Genomic DNA, 18,221 nt, shown 5'->3' on the forward strand with positions numbered 1-18,221 from the left:
AACATGAAACGTGATGTAAAATTAAACATACCTAAAAGGGTATGCCTACAGAAGTACATTTTCTATAACTTGAGAGAGTGTCACTTTAAGAGTCCAATCTGATGACATCATCATTAGGTCATCAGCCATTTTGGGTGGGGGACAGTTTAGTGAAACCTTGTTGTTTAACAAGTCAGCCCCCCCAGCCCTTCTTGAATGTAACAAAGATGAAATCTTAATCTTCAGGTGATGTGTGATTACAGCATAGTGGGTAAATGTGCCCTGGATTGTGGAGATTGTTCAGACCCCATTATCATCTGTATTTGTTAATTTTGGGGGAAATCATGATCACAGTTACCTAATATAGGCAATCAACAATTTGTAGCAATTTTCTGCCAATTTTTGTTGTATTTAAAAAGCAGCAGTTCAGATATGACACATTAATCTGCTAGAAACAGAAAGTATACGACAGTGACAAATGGGAACATCTCACTAATTCTGAAGCTGCTCTGAAGAATGGAGGAGTAGGCACAACTGTTTTGGAGTGATGGAGTGTTTGATCAAGTCTATCTTTCCACCCCTTGATTTCCGTAATATCTAAAACTCTATCAAGCTTAGTCTTCAATGTACGTGATTACTAAACACCCACAGTATTATAATTTATAAAATGCCAAAAATGTACATCCATCCAAAGATCAATTAATCCTTTAACTAATCCTCAATCCAAAGGGGTCTTGTGGTGCAATGATATTGTACCAACCTCAGACCTAGAAGTTCCATGTTTAAGTCCCACCTAAGAATGTGATGGCCCTTAGACATCCAAATATGTTAATTAAAAAAGGAATCCTCAGCCCAGGCGAATATGTTACCTCAAATGCCTTGAGCTGTAGAGGTGATAATGACTGTGACTGATCCCCCTAAACTTTGTAAGAGTGTTCCAAGATGAAAAATGTCCAATGAGTCAAAGTTAAAAGTAATAGTAACACTGAATTAATGAAGTGTTATCCAGAAGAAAAGTTTCTAAAACTTGGAAATGTTTGTACTGGTCCTCCAGGTTGAGATATGGATGACAAAATAGACCCGTACATATCATTCACAATTTTTACTGATTTTTCTTTCCGATAGAAGAGATAGTATTGATTTAAGGACACCAGGGCTAGCTCCTGTACTCTTCTTTAAAATAATCTCATGGGATCTTTTACCTCCATCCAAAGAATGGCATTTCTGGCTGTGTAATTCCCACTCAATTCTGTATTGGAGATTTTGACTTGATTTTTGGACGCATGTCCTAGAGTGGGACTTGATACCATAAGTTTCAGACTTACGAGTGACACCACTACTAACTGCTGTTTCCCACAAGTGAACTGATGGGCATAATCTCAGGATAATGAGTTGTGGTGAGTCAAAATGTCTTCATTCAAAGGGCTGGAAATGTTAGAAAATTTCTAACCCAGTACACTGTGGAATCTCAGTTGTTGAATATATTGGAGGCTGAGATCAATAGATTTTTGGACTTCAAGGGATGCAAGGATTGGGCAGAAAATAGAGTTGAGGCTGACAGTCAGTTTATGGATTTATAGAAAAGACTCAAGGGGTCTACGTTTCATCCACTTGAAATAGAATGAATTGCGACAAGCTGCATTGTGGAAGTACAACACATTTTTTTGGGAACATTTTTCATGTGAATTTTCATTTGATTTTGCAGTCAAAGTTCAGAATTAGCTAATGATTGTAATAATCAAAAAGTGTTAAGTTTTATTGTAACAGTCTCCAATAATGAATTCATAAGTGCAAGTGAATTGTTTTGGGAACATGTGCACTTATTAAAGCCTTGATTTAACAGATTGCAGTGTAAAGTCAATGAAACTGGCAATAGTACTGCCACTTCGTCCCTGACTTCATGACAGCCTTGGTTCAAATATAGACCAAAAAGCTGGCAAAATTGAAGTTAATAGAAATCAGGGAAATATTCTTTTTATCATACCTGGCACAAAGGAAGATGGATTTGGCTGTTAGAGGCCAAACTAAGTCTAAGGACATTGCTACAGGAACTCCTTGGGGCAATGTCTTCAGTCCAATCGTCTTCAGTGCTTCATTAATTACTTTCCTTCCCTCATCAGGTCAGAACTGAGGATATCACTGAGGGTTGCAAAATGTTCAATACTATTTGCGGCTCCTCAGATACTGAAGTAAGACCTAGGCAACCTTCGGGCTCAGCTGGTAAGTGGCAAGTAAAACTTGTGCCAAGTACCAGCTAATGATTGACACATATACAGGAGAATCTAACCACCTCTGCTTGTTACTCAGTGGCATTATTGTAGAATCTCCCTTATCAACATCCTGAGTGTCACTATTTACCAGCTATATAAATACTGTCTGTGTTAATGCTAAGTGAGAAGAAGGAATTGGCTGGCCTCATCTTAACCCTTTCTGTTCAGTCACAACAAATATTTTTACTTGACTTTTAGCATTCAGCTACCATGTTTAAATTAAAATGTAATTCACTAGAAGGTGACACAGCTCGTTACCACAGCTAATTAAAGAGTGAGAGGAGGGGGGATGGGGTAGAGAGAGAGAGACAGACAGACAGACAGACAGACAGACAGACAAAGAGACACAGATAGTATTTTGGTTCTCTTGTTATGAATCCATGTATTTCTCTCTGCTGTGCTGTTTGGATGTAGTTGTTGAAATATAGTTAAGTGTGTATTCCAGAGTCTATCTCCCTTGTCTTCTTGAGCTGGCTAAGTGGCAGGTGAGTCTTTTTATCTCCCAATAAGTGAAGTTATCATGCAGATGTGAATGAAACAAGACACACAAATTTAAAGCGGACTCAGTTTACCTGCTTCTGTTTTAGAGGAGACAAATTATCTTATTCCTTATCAGTATCATGCTACTTGCCCCAATCTCTGGTCAGGTGAACATTGCTGCCATTTTAGGTACATGCTTCTTTCTTTTCAAGGCTATTTTAATCCAAGGAAGGTCGCAGTTATAACAATCAGATGATTTGATTAGTTTGTATCCGTATCCATCATCATTGTAACGATTGTGGGTTCAACAGCAGGTCGGATCTTGGATATTCGTGTTACATAACTCATCTCAATGCTCCCTAAAGCCTGTCCATCATTTACAAGGCAGAAGTCAGGAGTGTTAAGGAATATTCTCCACTTACCTGAATGAATGCAGCTCCAACAACAGTCAAAAATCTCAGACCATCCAGACCAAAGCAGCCCCTTGACTGGCACCCTACCCACCAAGTTAAACATTCACGTCCTCCACCATTAACACACAGTAACAGCAGTGTGTACTATATACAAGAGTAACTGCAGTTTATCAATATTGTTACACCAGTTCTTTCCAAACCCATGTCCTCTGTCACCTACAAAGAGCAAAAACCAAAGATCTGGGGATGGGCCACAACCTACAAGTTCCCCACCAAGCCACACACAATCCTAATTTGGGATTGTACCCCAATCCTTCATATCACTACTACAAAATCCAGGAATTCCACTTTGAGTTTACCTGCATCTCTTGTACTGCAGCAGTTCAAGAAGATGGCTTACCAACACCTCCTCAAAGGTAATTTGGGATCAACGATAATTATGGTGGTCTTTCCGGGAATACCTTCATCCCATTAAAGAATAAAAGATTTGCCAACTATGCTCTTCTCCTGAATTTGTTTTCTAAAGTTCCTGTAAAGACTTTATTACATTACAGACTCTATATAATTACAAGTTGTGATTGTTTTCATTTCCAATGAGCAGGGGTTTATAAAGGCAGTTGAACTGATTCCATCTGTTTCAGACTGTAAAGAGTCACAAATAACCTTAATTCATTAATTACATCCATACAGACTGGGAACCACAACCGTGCTTTAACCGAACAAGAAGTAATATAAGCTAAAAATATTTACATTCAGTCTCAAACAGATGAATCTGCATTCCTAGAAGGCCAACAGACTTGTAGAAAGTGTACGTAGCAGAACTTCTCTTCTTTGCACACAGTTTAAGTATCTGTAAGCAATAGATTACAAGATTAAATAAATTCTTTGAATGGAGTCATGTGTAATGATATATCACAAAGGCCTTAACATTCAAAAGCAGTTGCCATCCCACATACTGTAATAAAGAATTAGAAGGACTTACATTGAATGAGTTGCCAAACATAGGTGAACAAGAGCAACAGCCAGTGGAGAAAACAGGGATCAGCTCTCCAGGAGGTGTGTATCACACACTGACTGTGATGGAATCCCCAGCCTAGCCTGAAGCAGACTGACAAGCATGCATTAGCAATTGCTCCGTAGTTGCACTGTCAGTGAGCTTCCATATTATATTGGGCAAGGTAGAGGAGTTCACTTGCCCATTTACATGAGATCATCTTGATGACTCAGTCACTCAATGTTCGCAGCTCTATACAGCTGCAGTGTGGCCTTCAATCATGAGCCTGTGCTGAAATCTCACACACTGTCATTGCTGCTATTTGAGGTCAGGATTCCAAGATCTCTAGAAACTTGTTTCAGGATATCACTAGTGTGCTCTATCAGGAGGCAAGATTTCGATTCGACTTACTGTGAGGAAGATGCAAAACAGCAACTGGAGGAGCTTCTGGCTTGGTGAGTAGACAGAAACTTGGAATATAATGTGGAAAAATGTGAGGTTATCCACTTTAGTACAAAGAACAGATATGCAGTGTATTTCTTAAATGGTAAGAGAGTGGCAAGTGTAAATGTACAAAGGGACCTAGGTGTCCTTGTTGAAAAGTCATTGAAACTAATATGTAGGTGTAGTAAGCTGTAAGGAACACTAACGGAATGTTAGCCTTTATTGCAAGAGGATTTGATACCAGAAGTAGAGAAATCTTGCTTCAATTTTCTAACGGCTTGGTTAGACTGCATCTAGAGTTTTGGTCTCCTTTCCTCAGGAAGGATATTACTGCCATAGACAGAGTGCAACAAAAGTTCATCACATTTCTTCCTGGGATAGAAGGACTGTCCTATGAAGAGAGATTATGCAAACTGGATCCGTATTCTCAGAGTTTTGAATAACGAACGGTGATCTCATTGAGACTTAGTAAATACTTCAATGGATAGACAAGTTAGATGCAGATGAGACATTTCCTCTAGTGGGGGATTCTAGAACCAGGAGACAACAATAAAGGGGATATCATTAAATCCAAGATAAAAGGGACTTTTATTTATTGAGAGGGTTGTGAATCTTTGGAATTCTCTACCCCAGAGAGCTGTGGAATCTCAGTCTTTGGAGTTGTTTAAAATAGAGATGGAGAGATTTCTGAACCACTGGTACACAGGGTTTTGGAATTGGGTGGATAAAAAGCATTGCAGAGTTGGATCAGCCTTGAATGTATTAAATCAAGAGTAGGTGTGACAAGTTGAATGGCCTACATCTGTTCCTATGTTTCTATCTTAGTTCAGCATCTGTACAAGGTTTCTTAATATACAAGATGAGCAATGATTATTGGAAACAGCTCTTGTTCCCGAACAGTCAGCCTCTGACCCATTTTGAGATCTATGTTGGAGACTAGAAATGTGCAGTAAATGATGCCCAGTGCTACTACTTGATTCAGTAATGCTTAGCAGGTTATCTAATGGTGCTAGTGACATTGACATCAGTTTGGAAAAAGCCTGAGATATTAAAGTATGATTTTTTTTTTCATTTTTGGTGCCATTCCTAGATCTAAGCTCAAATGTAAGGTACAGCTATTTGGACAAAGAACATTGGTTTACACAGAAATGTATCAAACTCCAAAAGAAGGACTGAGTCTAATGATACCATTTCATGCACTGGTTATAGCAATCCCTTTAGGTTTTAACCAATGTTTAACACACACTGTCAAAACTGTATTGAATAGCTGGAGTATTTTCATGTATGCAATATTTGTTTATTCAGGCCTGTAGTTATTACCATTCATTGCCATACACTAAAGGAGAAATTCTTACCACAACAAGGTCATTAAACAGAAAAACTTCTCGCTGATGTGCTGCCTGCTTCTGTGCTTTGTTGACATCCATGATCTCAAAGAGCCGACTGCAGCAAACCAAGCGCCGGTGGGGAACTGAAAGAGCCTAAGAAAACCACCAATGAGTTAGCGCTGGAAGCTGGGAAGAGGATTCTCACAGCTCACTTTAGGAACCAGTAACTGAGTAGCTCTTTCGCAGGTAATCAGTCAATAGGCTGGAGTTTTACTGGCACATTATGCATTGTGAACCCATGCATGTGGTAAGTGAACCATGGTAATGCGTTACCCAACCACAGACAATTAACATGCTGTCAGAATCTCTATATCATTTAAAGTGGCTGCCCACCTCTCTAAGCTGCTGTAGCCTAGCAGCCTCAGCAGAACCATGAATACAGACGGTTGTCTGTTCTGAATAGCAACTACTGACGATTTATGGTTGGTCTCGTTCTGACACCAATTAAGTCTTAACAAGAAGAGGGTCTTGTTTTCATCACAATGTAGGTTACTGCAGGTACAAGTTAGATTAGTAAGATAAATATTTTATGGGGGTGCCCATTTAAAACAAATATGAGGAACGTTTTTTTCTTTCAGAGGCTTGAATCTTTGAAATTCCCTTCCTCAAAAAACAGTGGATGCAGGACTTTAAATAATTTTAAGTCAGAGGTAGAGAGATACTTGATTACCAAGGGGATGAAAGATTATTGGCAAAATGCAGGAATGTGGAATTGAGGGAAAATCTGATTAGCCATGATCTTATTGAATGGCACAGCAGGCTTGAAGGACCAAGTGACCTGATTTTGTCTCTTAGTTGGCTGTATGTACCACTGAGGACTTAGGATCTAAGTCTTCATTCCACAAGATCCGCCGCTTCACTCCAAGAGATTTTAAAGGTTATCCCTATTTAAACCAGTATGATATCATTAGATTAGGTGGAACTGCATTCAGTTTCAAACATTAATCCTTGCAGAACCATTACCTTCTGAAACAAGCTTCATTACTTATAATCTCCTCGTAGCTTCAGACTGACTGCTAACTTGCAATATACTACATTGTGTTTTAGACAAGAGCCTCTTCTCATTAAGATTCTCATGATGGCAGTAAGTCACACCAACTATAAGTTGGTAGTGGTTGGTATCCCACATCAAATACACCGACTCTCTCTGTATAGAGGTGGCTGCTTGGGAAGGAGAGGGTGCCTCATAGCAAGGTACCTTCAAAGGGTCATCAGAGAATGACTTGTGCCAGGGTCAAACAGACAGGTTCTAGAGATAGGAGATGAAGCTTCCAGTGTCATTTTCAGGCCCACAGGAGTGGTCACTGCCCCTGATGGGTTCTGCCATGTGCCATGGAATCTCATTAAACTCTCTGTAACCATGGGAAGCCACTGGGAGGCGGACTTTGATGAATCCAGGGGACTTTTCACTGGATAAGGGGTGTGGTGGATGACCATCAATAGTTTAATTACGTACCTAATTATGTGCCTTTGCCATCTCACCTTTGGTAATATTACATGGTGATGGAAGGGCTTCCTTTCTGAAATCTTTGACCATCATTTTCCCATCCATCTCACTCCACAGTCCATCTCAAAAGGGCTGGTAAAATTTTATTAAGCATGCCTGGTCATAATGTTCCTTTTTCAACATTTTTATGTGAAATATTGAAGCTTTAGCTAACTATTGAAGCCATAAATTTCTGTTTAAAAAATGAAACTGTCGGAAGACATCCTTGTAAATAGCTCATTCCAGCATTGAAAGAATCTCAAATTAAAAAGTATTAAATGTTGCCTCAATTTCACCCTAATTCCCAGTCCATATCAGAAAATTGTGGTTTGCAGATCCTTTCAAGATTATCACTATGTGAAGTTGATTTCCATTAACTTGACATTTCAAGCAGAATTTTGATTCAAAATGGAATTCTCAAAGACCAAATTACTTCCAGTACACACCTGTAAATTTAGCACAAATTCCCAATTACTTACCTTGTATTGAGTTCCAGTGGATACAACTCAATAACCTTTTAACAGACCAAACTAATCTCATTCCCAATGCACAGGTTTGAGGAAATGGGATTGGATAAAAGCAATTTCTGCTTTCAAAGTTGAAGGGAATTCAGTTGGTAGAAAATAACTTCCATTTACTTTTCACTGTATTGAGTTCCATTGAATCAAATCACTTCTCATGTTCTACATTATATAGGATTTCAGTAGGATAAATTAGCTGACATAAACTTTTATGTCTCAAGCTGTGCAAAATAAACAATATTCATTAAACAACTGGTCATACTTCAGCATCAGTGATGAGCTATTGAACAACTGGTGCTAGCCTCAGCTCAGTTGTTGCACTCCTGTTACTTAGAGGGAAGGCTGTGGTTTTATGATCTATATCATAGATAAGCCCAAAATCAGATACTTTAGTGCAAAAGAGAGAGCTGCATTGTTGAAGATTCTAACTTTTTTAATGAGAATTTTACAAATACAAGATTTTTATATTTTAAACTGATTGATTCATTTATGGTAAAAGGGAGGGATGAAGGTTGTGCGATTTGTTTTGAATTCTGCTGACCAGCCTGGTGGCTAGGTGTTAAAGATTAAGATTAGATTCCTTACAGTGTGGAAACAGGTCCTTCAGCCCAACCAGTCCACACCAACCCTCCGAAGAGTAACCCACCCAGACCCATTTCTTTCTGACTAATACACCTAACACTATGGGCAATTTAGCATGGCCAGTGCACCTGACCTGCACATGTTTGGACTGTGGGAGGAAACCAGAGCACCCAGAGGAAATCCACACAGACACAGGGAGAATGTGCAAACTCCATACAGACAGTCACCCGAGGCTGGAGTCGAACCTGGGTCCCTGGTGCTGTGAGGCAGCAGTGCTAACCACTGAGCCACCGTGCCGCCCCACGGTGTACGAGGATGTTTACATGGAAGAATGTGCAAAATATTCACATCCATAAACAATGGCCAAAAAAGCTGTGTCAATGGTGGGTAAACTTCATTTCCAAGATCCACTGTGATATTAAGAATGCTAGTCTTTGTAAATGGTTATACTTTAATTTGTTGATTTAATTCCAAGCTACAATGAAGTAGGGGGTTCCAAGAATGGCTAATTAGCATTTCCACATGGCTAAAAGAACTATATGATTCATATTCCCGAGAAGATAGGCTTTCAGGTGTGGGAGTCCATAGGAAGGCATTATAAAATGTAGATTTTCCTAAATCTCACTGAATATTTCAGACAGAGTGAATTGGCAAGAATCAGAGGGCAGAGTTGGAGACAGCAGAAGGATTGAGGTAGCAAGGATTGAGGTATACAAACTTGAAGTGGAAACTCATGCTTGGATTGAAAAGACCAAGCTCTTAAATGTAGCTGGAAGGATCACATAGCTTTAGCTAAATGGAGGAATTTCAATTTCACCTATTATAGTAGATGTCAATTCTTGGAGTGGTAGTTATTTGGAAGAGAAATGAATAAAGGACCTAAGAATAGCTTTGGATTAGTTCCTGGATAACAAATTGTCCATTTAAGAGTAAAGCTTAACCTATAGGCAACAATTTGGACATAGCCTACTTAATTTTTGTCAATCTTTTCTGTAGTTTAGAGAATAGGTTGTTGACTTAAATAATGTATACTCCATGTTAATTTAGCTGGGGTGATATAGTAAAAGTCTTAAACCTTGAAATATTGTTTATGATCCATTTATTTATTCATTGGAAGTTCAAATTAAAAATTTTCAATCTCTACAGGGATTATTACAGACATGTTTACTTTCTCAAGGTTAGGTAAAATATCATATGGCATTATTCCAGTGTACCAGCCAATATTTATCCTACAAGTACAAACATCAAAACAAGTTCATCATGGGAAAGTGGAAGGTTCTGAAAAGCAAGTTCTTCCAAATCTTAATCCAAATATAATTCAGATTTAATTACAAATTAATTTATTTGACTTCAAATGTAAATATTACTTATACAACCTACTTTCTGCAATATTCTATATGTTATTTAGTACAAAATTCAATGCTCATGCATTTTGCCATATTAGATTGGTGACAACACTAAACACATAGCAACTTTACCATAAATATTTCTGTTTGCCAACACAACAAACAATCTATAATTCTACCAGAAAATAATTCTACAACACACTTACAATGTTTTGTCAATTTGGTAACATGTACAAGGGCAAGTGTTTTTATTTTCCATTATTTTGTTTCTGCCTGTAAATAAGATACACTGAAGTTCATAAAAGTTGAAAGACTGCTTTATTGGCCACGAAGCAAGTAGAATGTGTTGGATATCTTAAATGGGTCATAAAATGTTTTGAATAGTTGATACTTTAGATTTTTAACCTGGATTGCATTGGTCTGAAGCAAATCCCACAGGCTGGATTTGATTCATGAGCATTAAAAGAGCAATGATCTCAACTGTTTTGTATTGCATTAGATTAAGAAGCTTGTAAATCCAGTGGCAGGTTGGGGTAGTCAAAACTACGAAATGAAATTGTGTTCAGGTTTATGGAATCGCAATACTTATTTCTTTCAGATCACAAATATCTTGACAACTAAAAGAAAACTCCATTCTGTATTTTAAATCTTCCACAAAAACATGCGCTGCCAATTTTGATAAATCTCTTTTGGTCTCCAATTAATGAACGTTTTAGGGAAAAATGTGGTGAGGTTTTGAGATAGGCAGAGAGCCCTGCCACATGTAAATACAGGTAAGAATTACAATTACAATCTAGTACCACAACACACAGTTAGTGGACCATGATAATTTCATATCCTCTAGTGTCAGGATCACACACTTTGGACCAGGTGAGTGCAAATCACAATGTCATCTACTCTAACTTACATAAAACATTTAACTGATACAAATATAATAATTGAATACCAAAACATCCTTACAGCCCTCTTGGATGATAATAACTGGGAACTCATGCCGAGAAGTTAGGTAGAAATTATTTTGAATTAAGCTGTTAGGATATTTTATGACATATCTCCAGGACAGGTGAGACTTGAACCTATACCTTCTGGCCCAGGGAATATAGATTGATATTTAGAATCTTTATCATCATTCAGGTGATCATAAAAATAATGTGAGATATAGCTGAGCAAGATAAAGACTCTGGAGAAAATGCAGGAGCAAGTAGGCAATTTTGTTCTGGGATCAGGAGTTTTAATTATGTGGAGAAACTAGAAAACTGATATTGTTTGCATTAAAGCAGAGAATGTTAATGGATGATTGAATATAAGGAGAAATATATATGTGTGTGTGTGTGTGTATGTGTGCGTGACAATGTCACTCTGAATCATGGGAAAGCTTTCAATCCTCACAAAATCGAAGCCCACTCTGCCTACTTTTCTAAGAGAAAGGGAGATATATTCAGCTTCCTTGAAACACACATTCTCAACAAACGTTAGTTCCCCCACCTAGCCCATACCCTGCCTAAAGCAACAGTGACTGGCAAACTGGAACATTTTGTAAATACTTCCAGATCTGAGCTGGAAAGTGTCAGAAACAGAGCAGAATTTTTCCCTTCCTGCTAAGGTATGAGTGATGGCGAAAAAGATAGTAAAACATGGTGACAATGAAAAATCCAAATTCTCAATGTTGAAAAATAATTTCCTAATGCTCTCCTCAGGCTTTAAATGATGATTTCAAAATCTCATTGCTGAGACGTGACCCCATTGTTTCCAACTATTTGCATCTTTTAAAGTCCCAAATCACCTTTTGTATGTGCCACTTCCCATTCTCCTCTTCTCCATCAAGAACCTAGATGGCATGTTCCATGGCCCCTATCTCCTCAACCCTTCATTTCATCCGAGTGCAGTGGAGACATCAGTCAGTTGTGGTCAGTTGCAACTGTCCCAGCAAGTCAATATGGAGGATCTGCCATAGTGAGTCCTGAGGCTTACGGCTAAGGAACTTATTAGAGGGCCATCCATGGAGTTCTGCAGAAAGTAGGCAGCTCATGTCTTGGGATAGATTTCATTCTATTGAGTAACTGTAATGGGGGAAATTAGAAAGCATAGGGAACAACCTCATAGAATCATCGCCCCACCCCCCCACAGTATGGAAAGAGATCATTCAGCCTTTGAATCTGCACTGACTCTTTAACAGTACCCCATCCAGACACAGCCCCAGCCCCCTAACCTATCCATGTGACTGAACATTTCATCTAGCCTCCACACTATGGGGCAATTTAACATGGCTAATCCACCTAACCTGCACATATTTGCACTTCATAGTGAATGGGAGGGGACCGGGAGCTCTGGAAAGGGGTTGGTACAAGTTACGGTAGCTCTGGCCTCTACAAGACAAGGTGCTAGGCCAACAAGAGCATGGGAATTTCCAATGTCATGTTCTCTGGACATAAAGTGGGTACATTAATGATTATACAAAGGGGTTCAACTGAAATGGGGGTGGTAAAAGGTTCATTGGAACTACAAGGGAAGCAACAGAAAGGAGAACATGAAGAGTCTGAGGGAATCTGTGTTTCATATGCAGAACCTGCAAATCACTCATGGAAACACAATGTTGGAACCTTGCCATTTTGGATCAAAACTCAACTGCACAATAAATGGCTGCCATTATGTACAAAGTGGATGAGTAACATTGTGTTCTTTCTTTGAGGATTGAATAAATATCTTGGAATTGAGATCCTGCTCAGGTCATTTGCATTAAATGTGTCACCACTAATTCAGTAATGCTCCCTATTTGGCTTCAAGTTGCACTTCATCAGGAGGGCATTCATTGTCCAAAAACATGAAATGAATATTATGGCCTCAAGCAAGCATGAGCATTATATTGCCTCCATGTTAAATGAGTTAAGCAGCCATGATAAAACAACTGAAGGTCCCATTTACCAGTCACATCCACAGCTGGCAGTGGAAGAAAATGTTTCACAAGTACCAGGTTCTTGAACTGAAATGGAACAAGAGGTCATGGATATTGAGTGAGAGGGGATAGATTCAAAACTGAGATGAAGAGAAACTACTTCTGTCAGAGGGTTATGAATCTGTGGAACTCACAGCCCCAGAGTGCAATCAGGGCAGAATCCATCAACAGATTCAAGAAAGAAACAGATATGTTCCTGATGAAAAGCCAGATAAAGGGCTATGGGGAGCAGGCAGGAAAGTGGAGTTGAGACTAGGATAAGATCAGCCATATCATGTTAAATGGCGGAGTGGGGCTCAAAGGACTGGATTGCCTACTCCTGCTCCTAATTCCTATGTTCCTATGTATAGGAGCAAAGATATGGCCTGTGAAGTTGAAGGAAGCCTTCTCTTTTGGGGGTGATGGGGAGGCACTATCATGTTTCCATACTGGGAGTGCAGGCAGTATTATAGTGGCAGGAGAAAGTGAGGACCGCAGATGCTGGAGATCAGTGCTGAAAGTGTGTTGCTGGAAAAGCGCAGGTCAGGCAGCATCCAAGGAGCAGGAGAATCGACGTTTCGGGCATAAGCCCTTCTTCGATTCTCCTGTTCCTTGGATGCCGCCTGACCTGCTGCGCTTTTCCAGCAACACATTTTCAGTATTATAGTGGCACCCTGATAGAACATTTCTCCCAATGTAGCTTTGACGATGTAAAGTATAATGTAATAAAATTACATTCCTTAGAGCTCCTTCTGGAAGTATGGCAATGACTTCCTTTGGAAGAGTACATTCCTCATTGTGTGAGGGTACACATTTTTTTTCCCAAAGGCAAAATCTATCTAAACCTTTGCCATCAGTTGGATGTGTTCCTTCAGCTCTCACCCAGACCACTGGAAGAATTGACACAGAGAGGTCAGATATTTCACCTTGAGAGTTAAAGGGAAAACTCTCATCCAGCTGCAAAGCAGGGGACTTGAGAAAAGCCAGTAACCAAATCATTGTTATTATAGATGATACATGACAACAAGTTGATTGTTAAGGGCATGAAAAGAAAAAATAAAATCTGGAAGAAGTAAACTTCAGCTTACTACTATTATTCCTCTCAAGTTATAACAGAGACACAAGTAGTCAATAAAATTCAGTGAACTTACTGCTTTCATCCCCACGATTGATTTTTCTACCTTGGTAACATATGTCACATGATCTTCATTGGACTTCAATTCTTTCTGTTGAATTCGCTCATAAATACCAACAACCATCTCACGAGGAATGTCCACTCCATCATCCACACCTCATTAGTGAATGGAAAAGGATGAGAAGACAGGAATATTATGTAAATTCAAGGAAGTTGGATTCAATTTTAAGATAAATTATCCACTTTTGCAGTCTGTATATTTAAACATGTTGATAGTTGAAAATAAATGTTGGACATGCACAGACATGAAAAATAGTTTTTTTAAAACTAATCTTGCTGGAAGGATCCTCATTCTCAGCTATTCAGGCAGTGATTCAAAGTACAGGGTTTTTTTACAGTTAAATATAGTATTATACTTACTAGTCACTTCTTCTGCTTGAGGTAAGAGTGGAGGGAGAGGGCTGAGGTCAGGTAATTATGATTCTAAACAACAAATGGTAATGATCCAATTCCTGTTGATTGGTTAGGGCATTTTCCAATGGCATTTTCACTTTAATTTTGAGCACTCACTCAAGTGGAACGAATCCCAAGTTAAAATTAATTCCATTTCATAAAAATCCAATTAAAATTGCACTGTTGCAATTGTGTTATATCCAAATCTGTCAGCCAGAATTCTCGTGTGGGTGGTTTTATTGCTGTGTTGTCCTTCTGCTCATTAATGTCAAATGATCTTTAACTTGCTGTAACTTGCTTCCAGACTCATCATTAGCCTGGAGAGCAGTTTGGAAACAAGAAAACCACCTTTCATTGGCTGGTCATCATCAAAAAAGATGGAGCCACATTCTGGTGTAACGTTTAAATTCCAGCAGCTAGTTAGAGGGGAACAGCATTTGCAACAGGATGGCTGTAAGAGCATGGGCCTCAAAATACCAACAGGTAATAGGGTCCTCAGATTTCCCAATAAATCAGGTCCTCCTGTGCAAATATGTTAACTTTTTAAAATAATTTGTGAACTCATTTTCAGTCCTCCACAATTGGTGACACTGTTATCAGCTGGCATCTCTTCTGGAATTTCAGAATGTTCTTCCCTACAACACCACAATTTCACCCAGAACCCTCTCTGCTTGTCTCCTTAAAACTTATCACTTTGGCAAAGCTTTTGGTTATCTAACCTTTTTAGCTCACCAAATCATTCAGGGACAAAATTTGTTTCATATCCTAGAAAACTTTCAGGGTGGGTTACCATCTCAAAGACATTAATAAATGAGGTTGTTGTTGGCAGCATGAAGTATAGGTACAGATAACAAGTAAAAGCCCAGTGAGAGGGAGAGATTGATGCGGGCCACTTGGAACACTCACAACCCAAAGGCAGTTAGTTCACCTTGGTACACACTAAAGATTCTCAGGCAATGCAGAAAGAACTGAAATGACCAAGGTTAAGTCAAGGCTCTAGTGTTAATCCAGATTATTGACAATTTGTACAGCTTCACTCGTTTCATTCCCTATTACATATCTTCTGATTAAGATGCCAATGTTTCAACCCGTATAGCAACTTCTTCATGTAAAAGCACAATGACGTAAGAAGAAAGAGCAAGAGTGAGCCATTCAGCTCTATAATCTGTCATTCAATAACATTATGGCTGATCTTCCATATCAATTCCAGTTTCCTGCCTAATCCCATATCCTTTAATTTTCCGAGTATTTAAAACTATGTCAAGAACATGTTCAATGATTGAACATATACAGTCCCTTGGAATAGAGAACTCCAGATCATCACAACACTTTGAGCAACAAAATGTCTCCTCATCACAGTCCTCAGGCTAGCTCCTTATTCCAAGAACATAACCCAATGTACTAGATTCCTGATGAAGGGCTCATGCTCGAAAAGTAATTCTCTTCCTCCATGGAAGCTGACTGACCTGCTGTGCTTTTCCAGCACCACACTCTCGACTCTGGTCTCCAGCATCTGCAGGCCTCACTTTCTTCTAGGTGATTTTAAACTTAGTGCAAAGCCTCTTCCAAGGACTTGAAGAAGTTCTCCTCCTCCCTCTCCTAGGATGTTGGTGAGTGTCTCTCTCTCTCTCTCTCTCTCTGACTGCACACGCTCCCCCCCCATCCCCACCCAGGTCATCTTCTCTGCCCTGAACCTCTTCAGCTTCATCCTGAAGCAGACTCGTGACCATAGCCACATCTCCTTCCTCAGTGCCTGCCTATGGTACCAATTGATCTCACATGGACTCCAGACTACATTCAGACTAGCACAAGTTGGACCTGAATAGGACAACCAGTACCTACAATAAATCCAAAACCTCTAGAAACGGTTCTCCTTCCAGATCCTCCGCTCCACATTTGCAGCCATGCGCTGCCACTACTCTCTCTACAGTCAGCCTTGCCACAGCTCAGGAACGCACTCTCCCAGACTTGCAAAGAACCTCTGCTGTTTTACGTCCTCAGGAGAATTCACACACTCAACAAATGCTTTTTCCCCACCACATCGGATGTAAATGAATGTAAGTACAACAAACTTTCAATTACTTAACTCAGCACTCAGGTTTCCTCGACCATTTCAGAACTTTCTCCAGAACTACTCAGATACATGAGCCATGCAGCCACTCCAGCCACCACCACCGCAGCGAGCAATGACATCACTTCTGTCCCCATCGCTCCATACACCACAATCACTACCAACCACGCTGCCTCTGTGATTGCCATCCAGACAACCACCTCCGCGATAACCAGGAAGCTGAATGCCTCCGTGACCGCTACAGGATCCTCCATTACTACGAAGGCCACAAGATCCATCACCGCCGGAACCGACACGATATCTAACCTGCACATCACTTCCGCTTCCACAGTTGCAAATGCCATCACTTCTGTCCCCAGTAACGTCACTCACCGGAACATTGATGATGACATTGCCAATGTCACTTCTGCATCCAGTAATGTCGTGCACCAGAACACAACCAACAGCATCGCTGATGTCAACATCACTTCCACCCCTTAGTACCACTGTGGGCCCCACATCCGCCTCCACATTGAGCATCATTTCCGTGTGTGACATCACTCCTGATCCCTTAACCACGCCCACTCCAGTGGCCATCTCCGCCCTCACTCCCAGCTCCAGCCCCACACCAGGTCCAAGCTCCCAGCCCTGCAATGTATTTACCATACCCCCACACCTCCCACTCACTGAGGATGAGCAATCAGCCCGATTCCCGATCAAGGACTTATGCCCGAAATGCCGATTCTCCTGCTCCTCGCGTGCTGCCTGACCTGCTGTGCTTTTCCAGTGCCACACTCTCAACTCTGATCTCCAGCATCTGCAGTCCTCACCTTCTCCTAGTTGATTTCCTCGCCAGGGAAACTCTCCTTTCAGCATCTCTTCTGTCAAACCAATTAAGAATTTTATAATTTTCAATTCAATCATCCCTCATACATCTAAACTACACAGAATAAGGGCCAATCCACTCTGCCACTTGTAACTTCTAAGAATTTGGGCTTGTACCTGATATGTACAGCCTCACCCTCACACACTTGTGAATGCTACAAGCTTTTCTTTCATATCCCACAGCTTCCACCTAATTGCAGATATTCAGCTCTAGCTTACAACCTAAATACACTGCAGCACACCCACTGACATTCTTGCCTTTCTTTTGGGACAAGGACAGGAGGTGACAGCACAGAAACAGTTGATATGGGTACATCTGCAATTCCACAGTCCCCACTAATAATTATGTTATGAATTATTCAGAGTGCAGAGACTGCAGCTTTTGCCACCAGAGTTGTCATGAACACATAGGATGATGGTATGTTCCTAATGTATGCCCATTCTCAATTCTTATTTCATCCTTTTCCCAAATTCTGGCAGGAATTACACACTACAGATGTTAAAAATCACAAAACACCAGGTTATAGTCCAATAGGCTTACTTGTTGTGTGATTTTTAACCTTGTCCATCAAATCTGCAGATGGTATGACCATAGACATTTTGTATCCATCACTATACTGTTGCCCCTTTTCCCTCAGTCCAGCCTTCCCCTTCTGCATTTATGTTTACTGATACCCAAGATCTGTCCTCTGGTCATCCTCATGACGAAGGATGAGACAGGAGTAGAAAACTGTGGAAGAAGAACCCATACATGATACTCACAGGGCCCAGTTCAGATGTTGGAATTGCACAGACCTCAGAGGGTAATACAGTGATGAGAATGCTATTCGGTCCAAATAGACTGTCCTTGTGTTTATCCGGAC

General features: G+C 40.1%; 1 protein-coding gene across 3 annotated transcripts in view; it reads right to left on the reverse strand.

Annotated features, from left to right (window-relative positions):
* LOC140458097 (IQ motif and SEC7 domain-containing protein 3-like) overlaps positions 1–18,221 on the reverse strand; it is a 401,191-nt gene that overhangs the window by 81,294 nt on the left and 301,676 nt on the right. For all 3 annotated transcript variants that reach the window (XM_072552166.1, XM_072552168.1, XM_072552167.1), the window contains exons 8-10: positions 13,987–14,126; positions 5,936–6,061; positions 3,893–3,992 (exon numbers count right to left, since the gene is read on the reverse strand). In XM_072552166.1, the coding sequence (XP_072408267.1) occupies positions 3,893–3,992; positions 5,936–6,061; positions 13,987–14,126 (366 nt within the window). The remainder of the gene's footprint in view (positions 1–3,892; positions 3,993–5,935; positions 6,062–13,986; positions 14,127–18,221) is intronic.

This window comes from Chiloscyllium punctatum, chromosome 32, assembly GCF_047496795.1.
Source record: "Chiloscyllium punctatum isolate Juve2018m chromosome 32, sChiPun1.3, whole genome shotgun sequence".
NCBI lineage: Eukaryota > Metazoa > Chordata > Chondrichthyes > Orectolobiformes > Hemiscylliidae > Chiloscyllium > Chiloscyllium punctatum.